General features: G+C 44.2%; 1 protein-coding gene across 5 annotated transcripts in view; it reads right to left on the bottom strand.

Moving 5' to 3' along the window:
- CEMIP (cell migration inducing hyaluronidase 1) overlaps positions 1 to 19,318 on the bottom strand; it is a 167,154-nt gene that overhangs the window by 51,452 nt on the left and 96,384 nt on the right. For all 5 annotated transcript variants that reach the window (XM_081888407.1, XM_081888408.1, XM_081888409.1 and 2 more), the window contains exons 3-9: positions 13,213 to 13,362; positions 11,406 to 11,544; positions 9,888 to 10,124; positions 7,412 to 7,591; positions 4,575 to 4,645; positions 2,525 to 2,620; positions 470 to 588 (exon numbers count right to left, since the gene is read on the bottom strand). In XM_081888407.1, coding sequence (XP_081744533.1) covers positions 470 to 588; positions 2,525 to 2,620; positions 4,575 to 4,645; positions 7,412 to 7,591; positions 9,888 to 10,124; positions 11,406 to 11,544; positions 13,213 to 13,362 — 992 coding nt within the window. The remainder of the gene's footprint in view (positions 1 to 469; positions 589 to 2,524; positions 2,621 to 4,574; positions 4,646 to 7,411; positions 7,592 to 9,887; positions 10,125 to 11,405; positions 11,545 to 13,212; positions 13,363 to 19,318) is intronic.

Here is a 19,318-nt window from a genome sequence, read left to right as displayed (position 1 = left end):
GACCTCAGTGTCTGGGCTGAATGATGGGGGTGGAGACGCTCCTTCAGATATACTGGGCCGAGGCCATTTAGGGCTTTAAAGGTCAGCACCAACACTTTGAATTGTGCTCGGAAACGTACTGGGAGTGTAGTCAAACTACACTTCCCAGGATTCTTTGGGGGAAGCCTTGACTACTTAGGATACTGCGTTAAATGTATATTGAGGCTGTGGCTTCAGTCCTTGAATGAGAAACAGGCCTTAGCTCCCAGCTGGCTTTCAAAGTGCCTCTCTGGCAAGCATCTCTATCACACCCATCTATATAGAGTAGTTAGAAAACAAGAGGCCACCCAAAAGCCATGTGGTCTAATAAACAGTTTTCATTTTACAGCTTTAAACTCCATATAAAATGGTTGAAATGGTTGGGCTGACAACTGGAAGGGGGAAGAGAGATGTAACAGCAGGGAGAGGTCGGTCCCCTTGGCTGTCCTACCTGGATGTTAATGGGGTGATCACAAACTTCGGGGTGAGCAGCCCGAAAATCTGAAAGCCGCTCTCCATCTTTGGATTTGGCTTTTTCAGGCTTGTCAAACCATTCTGTCCATTCCACATCTGGGGCAGGATTGGAAGGGGGGCAGAGAGAGAAGGAAAAGCAGTCAACATGAAGGAAGGTCATTTTGGACAGAACAACCTTAACCAATGCGACAAAAATGTGTTCCACTGATGTTGGTGCCAAGCACCGTTAGCAAGTCTCTTCCACAACTGCCCACTCCCTGGCTCTGGTCGTGGGTCTGTCAGCTGCTATTTGGGGATGCTGTGAAGTGCGTCAAGCTGTGTGTGTGTAGGGGGAAGATAGTGCTATTCTTAAAAGTTGCATGGATTCACAACACAAACACAGTATAAGCTTAAGAGCTGACCCAGTTGCGCTAAGGTTAAGTAACTTTAAGTCAACGGCATTCCAATACTGCACTAAAAGTGCTCTGCAGAAACCTGGAACAAGTGAAATGATGCAGCTATAGGGGCTGATAGCCGCCTACGCTACTGCAAACTCTTAAAATAGTCACATTTTTAATCTGACACAAGCCATATACAGTGGTACCTCGGGTTAAGTACTTAATTTGTTACGGAGGTCTGTTCTTAACCTGAAACTGTTCTTAACCTGAAGCACCACTTTAGCTAATGGGGCCTCCTACTGCCGCCGCGCCACTGGAGCACGATTTCTGTTCTTATCTTGAAGCAAAGTTCTTAACCTGAAGCACTATTTCTGGGTTAGCAGAGTCTGTAACCTGAAGCGTATGTAACCTGATGCGTATGTAACCCAAGGTACCACTGTACACACCATGCAATTGATGCCACTTTAAACACTCAATGCTTCCCCTAAAGAGTTATGGGAACTGTAGTTTGCTAAGGGTGCTTAGGAGTTGTTGGGAAACCCCTATTGCCCTCCCAGAGCTCCAATTCTCAGAGTGGTTTAACGGTCAATTCCTCTTCAAAGGAAACTCTGGAGAATTATATAGCTCAGTGAGGGAAATAGGGGTCTGATAACAATTCTCAACGCCCTTAGCAAACTACAGCTCCCAGAATACTTCAGGGAAAACCAGGACTGTTTAAAGTGGGATCACAGCACTTTAGATGTATGATGTGAATGTGGTCATAGTTAATTCATAGTTATTCAGAGGCCATTTTGCTGCCCTGCTGCAATGAAAGCCTAGAGGAGAGAAAAAGAATGAACTGACGAATGGGGTAAGAGGGAGAGGATTGCCCACCCACTTTTTACATCAGCCCCACCCATTTTTATTTTTATTTACTTTGGTCCCACCTACTGCCACCCAGGGGAATATGGCCCTCATGCCAAAAAAGGTGACCCACCCCTGGCTCTGAAGGAATGATTTATGCAACAATGGAGAGGATTCCAAACTTCTCTCTTTAGCTGCCTGCACAGGCTGATTATATAACCATACAGTTACAGCACATTCAATCCACATGACTTCCCTCAAGGAATCCTGGGAATTGCAGTTTGTTGAGCATGCTGGGTGCTGTAGTTTGTAGGACTCTTTAGGGGAAGCTATGTACTTTAAAAGGGACACGGGTGGTGCTGTGGGTTAAACCACAAAGCCTAGGACTTGCCAATCAGAAGGTCAGCAGTTCGAATCCCCACGATGGGGTGAGCTCCCATTGCTCAGTCCCTGCTCCTGCCAACTTAGCAGTTCGAAAGCACGCCAAAAAAAGGTGCAAGTAGATAAATAGGTACCACTCTGGTGGGAAGGTAAACGGCATTTCCGTGCGCTGCTCTGGTTCGCCAGAAGCGGCTTAGTCATGCTGGCCACCTGATCCGGAAGCTGTACGCTGGCTCCCTCGGCCAATAAAGCGAGATGAGCGCCGCAACCCCAGAGTCGGCCACGACTGGACCTAATGGTCAGGGGTCCCTTTACCTTTTTATGTACTTTAAAAGTGTGTTGAATGTGCCCTAAATGTGCATTGTGGATCTCCCCACGCTTCAGGCTAGTGAAAAATAGTGATGGTGGCAGGGGTGGGGGTGAGGCCTCACCTTGAACCCACTCACTGGTTGAAGACACATTGAAATGCTCTCCGTTGTCTGCTTGGAAGAGTTTGAAGACCTTGGCAATGGCTGAGCCTCGGTGTCCTGCAAAAGGCAAAGTACAAGAAGTTACTAGCAGCCCCAGCCCTTCTGGATGAGTACAGAGAAGCTGTCGACACTTCAACATTCCTGCTCCTCTTGGGATTTAGGACTGGTTTGGTAAGTACCTGCAACATTTCAAACACAAGTGCTAGATCTTGGCCTCATTCCTCCCATCCATTATGGGGTGTTTGCTCCCCTGCTGAAAGGGAGAGTCTGCAAAATCAGCACAAATAGTCAGGGTGGAGAATTAGAGATTCTTCCCCCCCACCACCACCACCACTCATCATATTCTAGCTCCAGAATAAGTCCCCCTTGACGTCCTTCTGCAAGAACGTCTTAACAATACAGCAGTAAAGGCACATGAAAAGTTCCATTCCAATTCATCTTTCTTAGATAACACATTCATTTAGCTTTTGCAAGAAATCCAGGCGTCTTTGCCTCAAGAGGTCCTGAAGGGAAAACTGCATTTTCCAACCACTCGAAATGCGGCCTTTAGAAACATCTAAAAGGGTGAGCAGTTTTCCACTACTAGTTTCTTGCAGGTTCTGGGAGAGAAGCAATTTGGCAGGTTGGTTTTTGTTTTGTTTGTTTTTTAAAGGGAACCAGGAAGGAGGAAGAACTTTGGGAAACGCCTTTGTGTCTGCATTCATGTGTGCTGTTTGCATTTGGGAAACAGCTCTTGCTTCATTGCCCTCCTTGCACGCCTGCCTGTCCTCCCATCCACGGCTTGTATATTTTGTACTCCCACACCTGTTACGAAGGCAAGTCATGGTGCACTCTCCCTGCAAGGAAATGGGCTCTGTAAAACCTGGAACTTCCTACTAGCTATGAAGTTGGGAGTGCAAAAGGGAGGACAACATCTGGGTTCAGGTGTGCCAAAAAAACAAGGTTTGTTTAGCTGAAATGCAGTTTTGCTTTATGTCTGAACCCAAACCTGCCCACAAGCTGTGGTTTATTTAGGGCCGACAAACTAAAACCACAGTTTGAGCCTGGTCTGCAAACTGGAGCTGTTGCCATATCTGAATTTACAGGCTTTCAAATGAAAGGGCCCCTGTTCTGCCTCAAGAACTATTGCACTATGAGCAACAGAAGTAAACCTTAGTCCTGAGGAGATAGGATCCGAAAGCAGGCAAGCAGCTCTGAACCTTGAGTTGCCTGCTCTGTTGTCTGGAAGCTCAAACGATTGACTTGTCCACACCTCTGCTTGTCCCTGCAGAGATTGGAGCAGCTTTTTGTTCATCCTCCCACTTTCCCCTGGAACACCCTCTCTTTAGCACTGAATCAGAGCAGACGTTGATCTGTGGAAAATCCGATTGACATTTGCTCTGATACAGTGGTAAAGATCTCCCCCCCCCCCCCGGGAAAGTGGCAGCCTGGATCAGCCCCATGGTGTGGGTTCTTAATTACGATTTGCACAAACCATGGTTTCAGATTATATTTGCCCCAGGTCAATGCATGTACTGTGGAAACCATTCTGGTCAGAATGACTAATCTGTGGCAACCTCTCATAGACTTTTCGTGGGAAAAGGAAATGAAATAATGACATTTGCAATTGAGGATTGGAGATATTGTTTGTTTCTAGAAAGTGGCTTTGTTGTGTGTAATATTGGAGTGGATGAAGTGAATACTGTTTATATGTAGTGGACAAAGAATCAGAAGTTCCTCACCATCTGATTTTCTCTCTCCTCCTTTAAACCACTTTTTATTTCTTTTTCTTTATTTCTCTCTCTCTCTCTCTCTCTCTCTCTCTCTCTCTCTCTCTCTTTAATCCTTTCTCTCCCTACACCCTTTATGTTTTTATTGTATTTATATCAAAGTCTTAATTTGGACAAAAAGGAAGGGGGAAAAATTGACATCAAGTTTTGTATTATTCTCTATAAACCCTAATAAAATTTATTCCAAAAGAGAGAGACTAATTTCAACCTGCAGTTTCAAGGAGCTATTTACTTTTAATTACCTTGGTACTCTATGTGGTCTTCAACAGAAGAGGAAGGGTTCCCCTTTACTGTAATAAAGCTCCAAGGATGCCTAGAAAAATCAAAAGAAAAAACATATTTCATAGTTATTTATGTACAGCACAAAGAAGTTTGCAGTCTATTAGAATACTTCATTTCAAAGCTGCCCAGGCAACCTGATTTATGAAATCTGTCAAGTTATATAATGCCTTTTTCTACCTCGTTTTTTCCAACTAAGAAGAAAAGAGACTGACAAGGAATCCTTTTCCTTGTTCAAATGCCCCTTATTTCCTTCAGCTCGTAACATAGTTCCCGCTTTTAACTGAGAATCTAACCTTGCAAATGCCAGACAAACATAAACCTGGGTAGTCTGAAAACTACGAAACATTCAAACTTGGGAGGGGAAGCTTGTTAAAAGCTCACTGACGATCCTCCAGAGAAAGTTGTTTGAGGGTCAGACCCATAAAGAACTCGTTATGTGACAGAGTTCTGCAGAAATGAATGTCTAAGAAACGGAAAATAGTTGGCCTCCACTCTATGGCCTTTAAAAGAATCTAGATTTGGCAAAAGATGCAACGACATACAAAAAGGGTATTAGTGGGAATGCTCAATGCATCGCATTTTATTGATTAGCTGGCAATCTGCTGTTGTTTTAAAGGGCCTCAGATGAATCTATGCTTGCCAGTTCTCTTGAAAATGCTGGAGATTTAGGAATTAGAAATTAATTGTTATTGTCATAATTTGGGTTTACATGTTCTAATCAACTCCAGGTGAGCAAGACGTGCTTTTTCATGGCTGCTGGCATTCTTGGGCACAGCTTTGGAGACCGCTAAGAACATTAGCAGAAGAGAAGGGATTGCATAGAACAGGCACAAACAAGGACTGAATAATCTTGGCAGTTCGTGCTTGGGAATGGGCTATAAGCAGATCACTTGATCAACCAGTTTCACTCTTTTATATATATATAGAAAAGCCACATTGCAAATGTACAAAGTCTTGAAGTCTATAGGTCATCTAGGATACTTTCAGGGTCCCAGAAGACATATTGGACAAACAGTCACTTGTGAACTAGAGTTTGTGCGCTGGAGATTTCTCTGTGTTGGAACGAACACTCCAGGGGGTAGCATAAAGCTGTTGCCATCCTCCTCCTTAGTCTCAGCTTCCCCCCTTGCAGAACTCAGCAGGAAGGACAACACTAGAATCAGTGGTCTCTGCCTGTCGCTGGCTCTGGCGCCACCTACTGTTGGCCTCCCTGCTTTCCACCCTACTGGCTCCAATGGGCCCCAGCCATCACTGTCTCTAAGCATCGCTCCTCTCAACCCTGTGCAGCAAACCCAATGGAAGCTGCAAATATGAAGTTCTTGAGACAGATCTGCCAGGGAGCCAGGTGCAACTACTGGAAATGTTTGCTTCATACCACATGGCAAAGGCATTTGGAAAGCTATGATCTCCCTCCAAATGAGCGGGGTGGGCTGGTGGGAGAAAGGGCATGTCAATTGCTTAAAATGCCAGGAGATTTTCTTTTAAAAACTGTTGTTTTTTGTAGACGGCTCTCTGTTGGAACCTGAACACATCAAATGAGATCCATTTGATTAAATCAGAATGGAGAGAGAGAAAAAACAAACAAACACACACACAAAAGAAGACAGGCAAAAATATGGCCCATATAGTTAATACAGGGCACGGTCTCTTGCAGTGCAAGTCTATGCATGTTTACTTGGAAGTAAGCCCTATGGTGTACAGTATTGCTAACTCGCAGGTAAGTTTGCAGCCCTACTTGCCAAGAGCAGCAGGCAAGCCTGAGAGGAAGAACCACCTGAGATGTCCAGGCCTGTGGGTATCAAGAGGGTTTCTTGGCTGATGTGACTAGACTCCCTGCAGCTCGGTCTTTTTTGGAGAAGAGCAGCTGGGTGGAGCACAGGGGGTGAATCGGTGCCGGCCTGATACAGTCAGACCCCTGATCTATCTAGCTCCGTATTGCATATGGGCACCTCCCAGGCTCTTAGTATTCGGTGGAAGCGATCCAAGTGCATACTTGGAAATTTAGGTGTATGCAAATAAAGCAGAATAAAGTGCCGTGTCACGCTGGCGCAGCAAATCCAGAAAAGAAACTGACTTTTTGCAGTTACAAAAGTGACAAAGAAATGCACTGCAAAAAAGTGGGATGAGCAAATAATTCATGGTTAGAAGAATGCGGCAAAGAAATCAGGATGAATGCTCAGTAAAGAGTGGGATATAGGCTGGATCTAGACACGTCAAAGAAGCGATTCAGTTCAATGCGCTGTAAACTCATACAGGAAAATCCGGTAGGAAAAGACGGGACTCCACAGCGCCATCTGGTGTCACAGTGTTGTATATTGCATATACAGCACCTATAAAACACTTTTTCTTTACCAATCTAGCTGAGTCCGTAGTCTAACCTCCATGTCAGCTTTGTGCAAGCAAATCAGGTTGAAGACTCAACAAACAGGTCATCTGGAAAATCCCTACTTTGACCTGTCAGCAGTGCTCCAAGCTTTCAGAGGAACCCAGAGATGCCAAGCCATTTAACCTGAAAATGTTTGCATGCAAAATAAGTGCTCTGTCACTATGGCTTTTCCACCAAGTTGGGCAGTAAGTTCTCAAGTCTCATACTGAAACATGCTCAGCTGAGCTACTGAATCTCTTTCAAACTATCTAATTAACTTCTGAACACTCCAAGTGGCAAGAAGAGGGGAAAATCACTATGTGAGATGTTTTTGCTATTGGGGTAGGGGGGTGGGGACGCAGAATTATTTTAGGTACAGGCAGGATACAATAGGGCCTCTGTGTTCGTAACGTTGGCAGGCCAGACTCCTACCTAAAACCAAGGTGGAGGAAATGCTTGCTGCCCAGTCTGGTCATTGCTTTCCTGGCTGAATCATCCAAATTTTTGGATCCTTCATCATTGACCGCAACTGCCAGGATCATGCCGTTGTGAACTGCATTCAAATAACGGACGAGTCTGATGCTTTCACCTTTGAGTTTGTAGGTGTCAAACCTAAAGAAACAGGCAGGAGCACATTAACAGCAGTTTGCCACCATAGATCCATCTATAGATATAGCTGGAAACAAGTAATAAGAAGACAAAATGAAAGGCTCACCTTACCTTACTCAGTCTACCTGAGAAGCCATTCTTGTGTTCCTATACCAATAGCTGGGGAACTTTCACCGCTGTAACTAAGCCAAGTTTTACTGCCTGTGCAACCTTCACTTAATGCTGGGTGGAAAAGCACATGAATTTGACCTCTAGAGAATTTGTAAGTAAAACATTTTTAGCTTACTAAACATGTGGTATTTTCCTATGCTGGGGAAAGAGGGTAATTCACTAGGGCATATTTTAAAGGTCTAATACTTCCATGCTTTACTTTGCTCCATATATTGTGACTTTAAATCTCTGTTGGGGTTCACTCACCAAAGGGGGGGAGTAAAGGACCCCTGACAGTTAAGTCCAGTCACAGATGACTCTGGGGTTGTGGCGCTCATCTCGCTTTACAGGCCAAGGGAGCCAGCGTTTGTCCTCAGACTGTTTTTCTGGGTCATGTGGCCAGCATGACCAAGCCCCTTCTGGCGCAACGGAATACCAAAACCAGAGCAGTGCACAGAAACGCCATTTACTTTCCTGCCAGAGTGGTACCTATTTATCTACTTGCACTTTTTTGGGGCATGCTTTCAAACTCCTAGGTTGGCAGGAGCTGGGACCGAGCAATGGGAGCTCACCAAGTTGAAGGGATTTGAACCGCCGACCTTCTGATCGGCAAGCCCAAGAGGCTCAGTGGTTTAGATCACAGTGCCACCCACGTCCCATCACCAAAGAGTACTTTTTTCCTTACCACCAATACATTCATTTCCAATCAGTGCATACCCTGCAACTTCCTGCTGAAATCCTGTAACTATTTACACCACGAATGTTCTAGTTTCTTTTTTTGTCCAGCTCTTGTTATGCTGTAGCGCAAGAGTGCCCCTTCAGACAGCAACAATGCAACAACCTCATGGAAGCATCGCAGAGCACCTAATGAAGTGGAATTATGTGTGGATGGGCCAGTATAAATCCACCACCCAGGCCCTATTACTACGTCAGTGACATGTTGCAGAACATACCCTCAAAAAGCCCCTCTTAGTTTGGAGGGACCCAATGCTTTACAGGGCTTGCCAATGTGTCTCACAAGCAGAATCATTAATGCAGTACACAAAAGCTCATTAATGCAGTACACAGGGCTTGTCCACACAGTCTAAAAATGTGACTTGTAGGTTGCTCATTCCTTCGTTTTGTAGCTATGAACCACCTGATGTTTCTACTGTCCAGGTAGAAGCACAGAAAGAAGCAATATCACGGCTCTGAAATCAGCAGCCTAAGCAAGCAGCAGTACGTTAAAGCAATCATTCCTCAAGGAAAAGTCTTCATTCCCCAAGGGGGGCGGCATGCTTGGCTGACTCACGTCTGACCTCCAGAAGATGAGTGAATTCCTGAGAGAGGGAGCCACGGCAGAATAGGCCCTTATCAGCCCATCTGGGTATACATCTGTTTCATGTGCGTGCAGTAAAGTATCCAATAAATCAACACAGAAAACTCCTAGAGAGTCCGATTACTAGCATTCTCCTTAGATGCTGCTAGTGTGGCAATTGGAAAAAGAAGCGCGTGGGAGGGGGATCGTCCCATTTTTTGAGCACACATATATTAAGGACCTATGTCAGCTAAAGCTAGCTCTATAAAGGTACAGATCCCAGTGGGTTCAGCTACAAAGAGCACAAAGAAAATATAAAGTAGCACTTGGTAAAATTCGTCTATGCTGATTAAAATATTCAGAGTTAACGTGGGGTGGGGAGAAATTCAAGTTGGTTCACATTCAAATATCCCAAACTGCACTTTACGAAACAGTATGTTTTGTGATATATAATTATAGAATCATAAGAGTTTGAAGGGACCCTGTGTAGACTAAATCACAGCCATCCTTCAAAATTCACACTTCTCTGAATTTTGCAATCCAGTTCTCTGGCCAAGCATTGTGTATGGAAATACACACACTAAAGTAAAGGGTGTATCAAAGTGCATCTATTTGTAAAAATAACATAATAACAGAAATGTATTGTGTTAGAGGAAATCGTTTTGCAAAAAGGCACTTATCAGGCAAAACTGCATAGACAAATGTGTATGTTTGGGGGGAAATCGCATTAAAATTCTGGTGGGTTTCATGAGGACTTTAAAAAAATCAGATTGATGTGGAAATGTGGAGAATTGCACTTAAGACTGTAAGAAAGAGAAACTGAGTAGAATTGGAATGAAGAGATTGACTCACCGATCAGAATGGACAACTGTCCCTGTGTTTGGGTCAATGACATGGACAATAACACCACGATGTCCCCAGCTTCGTTCAAAGTAGTAGCCTCCTTCTTGCATGCCACCTGGGTTCAGGGTCTTGTTTAGGAAAGTCCACGATAGCTTCCTCTCACCATGGACCTCAAGAGTCCCACCATCGATCACCCCAATAAACTTCTTTCCAAAGTAACTGTCTGGTTGGCTGCCATCATCAGCACTACAGGGTTAAAGAAAAACTAGATCATTTGAGTACATAAATACAAATGTGAAGGTCTACAGAATTTATAGCCATCTAGCTAGATCTTGGTAGTACTCATATTTTGCTTAGATCTTCAGAAAAGCGACATGCTTTAAGTATTGGTTCCTTGAAGAAAATAACACATCACAAGCGAATGTGGAATTGTAAGGGCCATCTCTAAACATTTTGTTGCCTGTGGCAGATCAGCACATTGAGCCTTCCTCCTAGCCAAAGCGCATTGTACACAAGGTAGACCAAGTTATTTTGGCACCAGAGGCAGAAAACCCCATAAGCGCCTCTCCTAGACAGTAACAGAATAATGATAACACTCAATTAAATAGCAAAGCATTTGCTGCTGTTCCTTGGCTACTCTGAATTAGTATTTGTTTGCATCTGAAATGGTGTCCAAAAATCACACCATTGTGATAATATACATTGTGTGAAATGTACAGGTGGCATCCAATTAAGTCCTTCTTAGGGTAGACCCACTGAAATTAATAGACCCAAATTAATTGGGGAGACTCTTGAGAGTCCCATGGACCTCAAGAAGATCAAACCTATCTATTCTGAAGGAAATCAGCCCTGAGTGCTCACTGGAAGGACAGATCCTGAAGCTGAGGCTCCAATACTTTGGCCACCTCATGAGAAGAGAAGACTCCCTGGAAAAGACCCTGATGTTGGGAAAGATGGAGGGCACAAGGAGAAGGGGACAGCAGAGGACGAGATGGTTGGACAGTGTTCTCGAAGCTACCAGCATGAGTTTGACCAAACTGCGGGAGGCAGTGGAAGACAGGAGGGTCTGGAGTGCTTTGGTCCATGGGGTCATGAAGAGGCGGACATGACTAAATGACTAAACAACAACAACAATTGGGCCTATTCTTTCAAATGGGTCTACTCTTAGTATGACTGCTAATAGATGCAACCTTATGCTTTTATCATTGTCCTAGATGTGGTTTAATTTTTACGGTACCCCAAAGATAATCCTTCCTGTGTTTTCTGTACTTGGGATAAATGGTCTGTGGTTCACAATGTGTTTATAAACCTGTTAGATTTTGGGTGTGGTCTTTGTCCTGCCACGATACTCCCAGATACCTCTCGGGAGATTAGCGCCTCAGAGCCATTGTCTCTATGCCAACCCCACCATAGCAACTCTCCTGCCAAGAGCTCATGAGGGAACTTGGACCAGTGTGTGTGTGTTTTTAAGGGGCCTAGGAAGTCTAATCTTCAAAATTATGGGATGAAGTCTGTCTAATTACATACCGCCCATACAAGATGATTGTCAGGTTGCTCCGGAAAGGACAGCTCTCACTCCCGACATGAAGCTCTCCATCATTTTCGATCAAAATATGTCGAGTGCGCAAAACAATAGGGCCTGTGTTGTCTTTAATCACTAGCTTTCCTGTAGGGAAAAAAGAGAGAGTTTTGCTTTGATGGTGTGGTAAGATTTAAATCTACCAGAATTCAGAGTATCCTTTTATTTACTACATGAGTTTGGGTTTCCTAATTTTGCCACTTTTAATAAGCACAGCGTAAACATGTCTTTATTGTTTTAACTGTGAAAAACCCCAAATTGGTTCCTTTCTGATTTTCTGATTTTTTATTTTATTTTAAATCTGCTGTTAGGTACATTGGAAACTGCCTTATATTGAGTCAGACAAATGGTCATTTTTGCTCAGTGTTGTCTACACGGACTGGCAGCAGCTTTCCAGGATTTCAGACAGATTTCTTTCCCAGTCCTATTTTTGCTGCCTGAGGTGGATTAGCTCCTTCCCCCCTGTGAATACATCTATGCAATCTGCTTTCGAGCCTAGATATTTGCACCTTGGGAACATCAGGGTTGTTTTCTTCTTGAGCCCATGCACACCATGGCTTATAGCAGGCATAGGCAAACTCCAGCCTCCAGATGTTTGGGACTACAATTCCCATCCTCACTAACCACTGGTCCTGTTTGCTAGGGATGATGGGAATTGTAGTCCCAAACATCTGGAGGGCCGGAGTTTGCCTATGCCTGGCTTATAGCCCTGATTCAGTGTCTGTTTTGCACTAAGAAAACCTGAATTCTGACACCAACAAATATTAAATTATATAGATATGTTATTTTGCTTCCGATAGTCACAGGGAGGAGAAATTTACAGTCAGATCATAGGAAGTCTTACTCAGAACCTCCCACTCGCCAAACCAACCTCTTGCAATTTCAGCAGGCAAATAGTCTCACACTTTGCCATAAAGACAAGAAACTTGTTGTTTAATAAAATAAAATAAAATAAAATAATAATCCTCTAAAAGCTGAGAGTTTCAAAGTTCTCAATTCTGCTTTAAGCTGTTGGCACAGAATAGGAATATCCCTGGCTTTGCTTCTTAATGTTGGCCCTGCTCAGCAAAGGCAAAGAAGCATTGGTCAGTCTCAAGGACAGAATAAAAGTGTATTTCAACATTGCGAGTAAGACCTTTGAATCAGAGTTTGAAAGGGAGCGTGTCAGAGTGTGTCCAGGTCAGTACTAATCCTCTGCAGGGCAGTACTAATCCTCTCCAAGTCCTCCTCCATGCAAATTGACTGATGCAACATGAGCCATGTTGTTCTACAAGCAGAGAAGCACTTGCGAAGCAAAAAGCTCACATGGATAGCGTTGGTTGACGCTACCAGCCACTATTGACAGCACCAGGGTGCCTTTTTTATAGCAGTTTGTGCCTCTGCCCCATCTTGTAATTACATGCACAGTGCATAATTAGCAGGGCGTCGAAAGAGGAAGTCACCAAGCAGCAGTGATCAAACATGTTGGGTCGCCTTTGCAATTTCCCCAGCCAGAAAAGCAAAACAAGTTCAGATGAACACAACATAGCCGATCAAATCTCATGCATCGCAACATCCCAAAGCTGGGTTTCTCCTGGATACGCTGCCTATTAAGTGGATTTATTTTCATGTACGTGTGTGTAGAGGGGAAGCGTTCAATCCTGAGTGCGTGTAAGCTGCTTTGAAATTTTATTTTATTTTTTTGCATAGGCTTCCCTCCAAGGCCACAGCCAATTTACCCAACTATTAACTTTGTTTTTGGCAAGTTCAGCTTACCTCCATTTGTGATATTGATGGAATGGACCGTAGCAGAAGACGATAAGAGAAGCTTCCGGCCTTCGCTGATGTTCACCTGGTTACCTTCGTCATGCCCAGGGTTCCAGAGTTCCAGCTCTGGATCCAGGTCAGGACAGGATGAGGCCGCTCCTGCAGGGATAAGCAAAGGAAGCGGTGAACGACATGAATTTGTCTGTCACTAGGCATAATGGGTAAAATGACACCACATTTGGCAGGCAAAAGGCCTGGCTCATCGCAGTATTTTTGTTCTTTCACCCCACATTTCCTCCAAGGAGCTCGAGGTGCCATATGTGGCTCTACCCTAGGACCCTCATACCAAGGGGCCTCCTCTCCTGGTATGCCCCGTGGAGGACTTTAAGGTCCAGAAATAACAACACTTTGGAAGTCCCAAGCCCCAAGGAGGTTAGATTGGCCTCAACCAGGGCCAGGGCCTTTTCAGCTCTGGCCCCAGCCTGGTGGAACGCCCTACTGCAGGAGATCAGGGCCCTGCAGGATTTGACATCTTTTAGCAGGGCCTGCAAGACGGAGCTGTTCCGCCTGGCCTTTGGGTTGGACTCAGTCTAAACCCCACCCCCATTTATTTTTTTTGATGGAACCCCTTATATGAGATTTGTATATAAATTTTCTCTTGGCTCTTTTTGCTGGCCCGTGTAAGACCAGCATGGATAGTTGGCCCTGGTGAATATTTGACGTTTTCTCCCCTTACGGCTTTGATCTATAGGCTACCACTAAAACGAGGCTGCATTTTAAGCTGTATTCTAACTTATATTTTAATCAACTGTTGTTGTTTTTAAAATGTTTTTACTGTAGTTCTATTCAGTGTTAGCCACCCTAAGCCCGGGGGGGGGGGGCAGGGTATAAATAAAAAAATATTTTATTATTATTTATTATTACCCCATCTTCATTTTATCCTAACAACAGCCCAGCCCGTTAGGTTAGACTGAGAGACAGTGACTGGCTCAGCTTCATGGCTGATTGGGGATTTGAACCCTGGTCCACCCAGGTCCTAGTCCAACACTCTAACCACATGCCACTCAACATTTTACAGCTGAAAATTGGCACCACTTTGTGTAGTATTTTATAACCCTATTCTCGCACTCCAGGTTCCACACCCCCCCCCCCCACTTCTGCCATCTCTTTCTCTTTGGGGAAGGACCATCGCTCCATGGTAGAACACCTGCTGTGTATGCAGAAAGACCCAAGTCCAGTCCTTGGCACCTCCAGGTAGGGCAGTGAGAAGGAAGCCTGTAGGCCAGTGTTCTTCAACCTGGGGTCCCCCATCATCCATAGCCAGCTTAGCCCAATGGTGAAGGATGATGGGAATTGTAGTCCACTCACTTCTGTGGATCCCAGGTGGAAGAACATTGGTCCATCTAGCTCAGTACTGTCTATACCAATGACAAAGCAGCCTCACAGGCTACACATGCATGCACACAGAAACCCTGAAGTTTATTCTTTGTCTGCTATGCACCCTAAACTTTACAATTTAGGCTCTTCCCTATTGGCTTCTGAAGCAGCCATTTTATTAAGTGGGCTGTAATCGTTCTCTTTAAATAAAAACCAAGAATACTTAAGCATATTTCATCTTGCAGTGGAACTGGCTGTACTTAAAGAAGTAAGCAGTAAAACCTACCAATATATAAATATACTTGCAACGTACTTGGAAGAACAAACACATGAAAATAGGTCAATGAACATAATACAAAGGAACAAGCAGTTATAGATCTGTTTCAACCACCAAGTCTTTTTCAAATATTTCCCAATTAGTCCCAAGTCCTTGGGAAAGTGTTCTCAAAGCAATTTTCTTTGGGGAATAGGTCCAAAAAAATCTAATTGTTCATCAGGAGCTGGTAAGAATTATTTTAGCTGATCAGTAAGCAAGCTGAACAGGGGGAATTTATTTGGGCACACTTCCCAATGAATATTTCTTTGAAAACCTTTCTCAATGACTTAGAACTAATGGGGACATATTTGGAAAAGACTTAATAGTCAAAATGATCCATAACTTGGCGTTCCATAGAATTAATCTTCATTGCAAGGTCCCAAACTCTCCCAGGAAGTAGAATAAAGACACATTAAACAGTATTTTAGGTTAATGGACGAAAAAGGCCACAACTTTGTTGGTTACAGAATGTGAGTGGTATTGGCTTAGGCATTGGAAACCACACGACTATATCTGACTTCTGCCTGTCTGCAGGAGTCTTGGAAGGGTTAACCACCAGTAGGGGGAGCCCTGCTGATGTGCACATGAACTAGGAACTCCCCCAGGGTCACCGCTAGGGGTCATGCCATGGCCCTAGCCCCCCGTCTGGGGCTTCAGAGAGACCACGCCCTTCGGATTACTTTAATGGAATACCCTTGAAATAGGAGGGGTATGTGATGGCTGCTACCTCCCCTCAGCTTCGACCCAATACTCCAATGCCTAACCACCAAACCTTACAAAGTTGTGACGAATTGCTACAAGGTAGGCAAAAAATCAAATGGCTGATGCCAATTTGCAAAGTGGGGAAAATTCCTATCAGGCCCCTGTTAAAAATCAGGCGACTAGCCGAAGTCCATAGCAAGGTCAGGTGATAAAGAGCCTAACCTGGGGGGGGGGCTGGAGAACTGTCCGAGCGGGCAGAAAAGGAACTTGTCCTGGGCCGTGGGCAGTTTAAATAGCCTGTGCCATGCCTCCGGACCATCCGGATTGGACAGCCCTGGGTTGACGCGGCTTAGGACCAACCAATGGCGCAGGGGCTATCCTGCCCAATGTGCGTGGGGAGGGCGTGCTCCCAGCTCGCAACGTCATCTCCCCGGGGACAGGAAATGGCTTTGTCCTATTTTTATGAGTACAGTGGTACCTCAGGTTAAGTACTTAATTCATTCCAGAGGTCTGTACTTAACCTGAAGCTGTTCTTAACCTGAAGATCACTTTAGCTAATGGGGCCTCCTGCGGCCGCCGTGCCGCCGGAGCACGATTTCTGTTCTCATCCTTAAGCAAAGTTCTTAACCTGAAGCACTACTTCTGGGTTAGCGGAGTCTGTAACCTGAAGCGTATGTAACCCGACGTACCACTGTATGGTCTTTGAAGTTCAAGTACTGTATAAGGACCCTCAATGCATGTCATACTCCACTTAAAGAAGATCCGGTGCAACTCAACACATGTTCAGTCTACAATTCTCTGTACACTTTGCTGGGAATCAGCTCTGCTGAGCACAGTGGGAATTACTTCCAAGTAAACATGCATAGGACTGCATTGTTCTGATAATGTTTACTATTTGGATTGGCAGTGAGCTGGGGTTAGGAGCCAGTGCGTTTTCAAATGTGCAAACTGAATTAGAGATCAACACCCAACATGCTCAGAGTAGACTTACTGGAATCAATGGATTCCCAGAGTGACTTAATCAATCCCTTTTCCCAGGGAATTGTAGCTATGGGAGGGGAATGGGGTCTCCCGGCGACCCTCAACACCCTTAACAAACTACAGTTCCCAGAATTCTTTGGGGGGAAGCCATGACTATTTAAAGTGGTATTGGGGTGCTTTAATTGTATGGTCCAGATGTGTCCTTTAAAATTAACCTGACAACCAACCCCAATTCCTCCCTGCCAAGTCTATCTGAAAGAAGGATCACATTTCATTCTTTTGCCCTGTAAATACTTTCCACTGCAACTATTCAGGAAATTCTCTGACTGACAAGAGTCATACTGCTGTGTGTGTTTTTCTTTTCTTTTCTTGTGCCATTGGAAAGATAAATTGAGAATTCTAAACAAACTCTCTCCATCTGCATTGAGTTTCCTGTCACATTCCAAAAAAACAAACAAGTCCAGGGCTGAAAGAGACCCTGGAAAGGGATCAGTCAATCTCCTAGCCTGTGGTTTCTCGACTGAATCCACCTTCGCTCTTCTCTAGCCTCAAGTGACCAGCTCTAAAGGACAGAGTTCATACGTTCTTATGAGTTCCATAGAACAGGCATGGACACGGGATCTCTTTGTAGATCTTTGAGTGATTTAAAATAAATCCGGAAACGTTTCTAACTTCCAGTAATTTAAAAATAGTAAGTAAATAGCAGAACAAAACCCAAACCGACTTTCATTCTGTTAATTTCTGTCCTGTAAAATATTAATGGTTGGCTTTGATCAGCGTTCCCCTTGCGCAATTCTGCAGGTCAGTTTTAATATATTTCATTATGCTGGTTTTAACCGCTGAATTGTTTTATGTAATTTTATCATTGCAAGATGCCCTGGATTCCCTTTGGGAAAGAAGAGCAGGATTTAACTCTGAAATATATAAATAAGTGAATAATACAAATCTCATTTGTCGCACACCCTAATCCTCCCCTCCCGGTTACCACAGAGGCAAAATATCTTCCCTTTGTTATCCTTCTTCCCTTCGACTGACAGCCTTAACATTCAAAGGTCCAGAGAGTTCACAGATTCCTAGCAGACTGTAATTTACTTTAAAAAAAATAACACATTACAAAAAATATATACTGTGCAATGCAACATCCCAGCTTAACCCAGGAGCTAGGTTATCTGTATGATGTTGTTTTATGTGGAATAATTTTTTTTCATATTTTTTTAAAATGAAAAAATATATACTTTGGCAAACCTGAGAAACCCTAGAGTATTCTGAAACCACTGCATTATATTTGGGTGCCCCGCACTTCCACACCTGGATTCCTAAATTATGGATACAGGGGTACCTCTGGTTAAGAACTTAATTCGTTCCAGAGGTCCGTTCTTAACCTAAAACTGTTCTTAACCTGTGGTACCACTTTAGCTAATGGGGCCTCCTGCTGCCACCGCCATGCAATTTCTGTTCTCATCCTGAAGCAAAGTTCTTAACCCGATGTACTTTTTCTGGGTTAGCAGAGTCTGTAACCTGAAGCGTTTGTAACCTGAAGTGTCTGTATCCCAAGGTACCACTGTAATAGGCCCAGTGTTAGACAAACTCCGAATACCAGGGGCCAAAAACTTCAGGAGCTGGGTCTTTCCCTCGTGTCCTCTTTTAAATTTCCTTTTTGGCATCTGCCTGGCTGCTCTTGGAAACCGAATGTTGAGCTAAAGGGATCATTAAGGAACAAACTAATGAAAGGAAAATTAGATGCTCTGTTGACTGGGCTGTAAAAATATTTCAGGGAACACCTGTTCGGGCTCCTAGAAGGAGATGCACAGCTGTATGAGCAGAAGGGAGAGTTTTAATAGCCTATAGTAATGACAGCTTCAGCAAATAATTCAAGAATTGCATGAGAGAATTTCACCTAACACAGATGGCGGGTGGTTAGAGCTTAGGAAGCAAATCAAAGAACTGACTGCCTGCTCTCTGCTAGGGAGAGAGACAGTTTTACAAGGTGCATCTCTGCATCTCTTCTCCATCACAGATGAAATTTCACACCCAGCTGCAAATTTCCTCTGCTCTCCCTTCTCCTAGGTCAGATTGTATTCTATCCCTCCTCTGTCATTGAGCAAGGATTAGAAACAATGGGCCCGAGTATAGCATTAGTTTTTTTTGCTTCCTGATGAAAACTTCCTGAGCCCGAGAAGCAAAACAGGTAGTTAGACAGGGAGTAGCAATTCTGAATTCTGAGCGTTCATTTCTGGAAATGTGTTTCATGAAAACAGGGCATGTTCTAAAGGCAGGGGGGAAGCAACTGCTCTCCAGATGTTGATGGACTTCATTTTCCCTCTTCCCTGTCCATCACCCGCACAGGGTGGGGATGATGGGAGTTGGAGTTCTGAAACACCTGCAGAGCACCTCCTGTTCTAAAGCAGTGGTTTTCAACCAGTGTGCCGTGGCACCCTGGGGTGCCTAGAATGATGGTCAGGGGTGCCGTGGGCAACCATGGTCTCTGTCCCTCTTCCCTCCCTCCTCCTCTGCCCTCTCACATCTCTGTCTCCCAAAGGCTTGCATAATATAATAATTTATTATTTATACCCCGCCTATCTGGCTGGGTTTCCCCAGCCACTCTGGGCGGCTTCCAAGCGAATATTAAAAACAATACAGCATCAGACATTAAAAGCTTCCGTAAACAGGAAGTTGTCTTTTAAAAATAAAATAATTGTTTATTGCCTTGACATCTGCTGGGAGGGTGTTCCACAGGGC

Source organism: Podarcis melisellensis, assembly GCF_964234715.1.
Source record: "Podarcis melisellensis genome assembly, chromosome: 14".
In the NCBI taxonomy this organism is placed as follows: domain Eukaryota; kingdom Metazoa; phylum Chordata; class Lepidosauria; order Squamata; family Lacertidae; genus Podarcis; species Podarcis melisellensis.
This window is presented reverse-complemented; position numbering and strand designations above follow the sequence as displayed.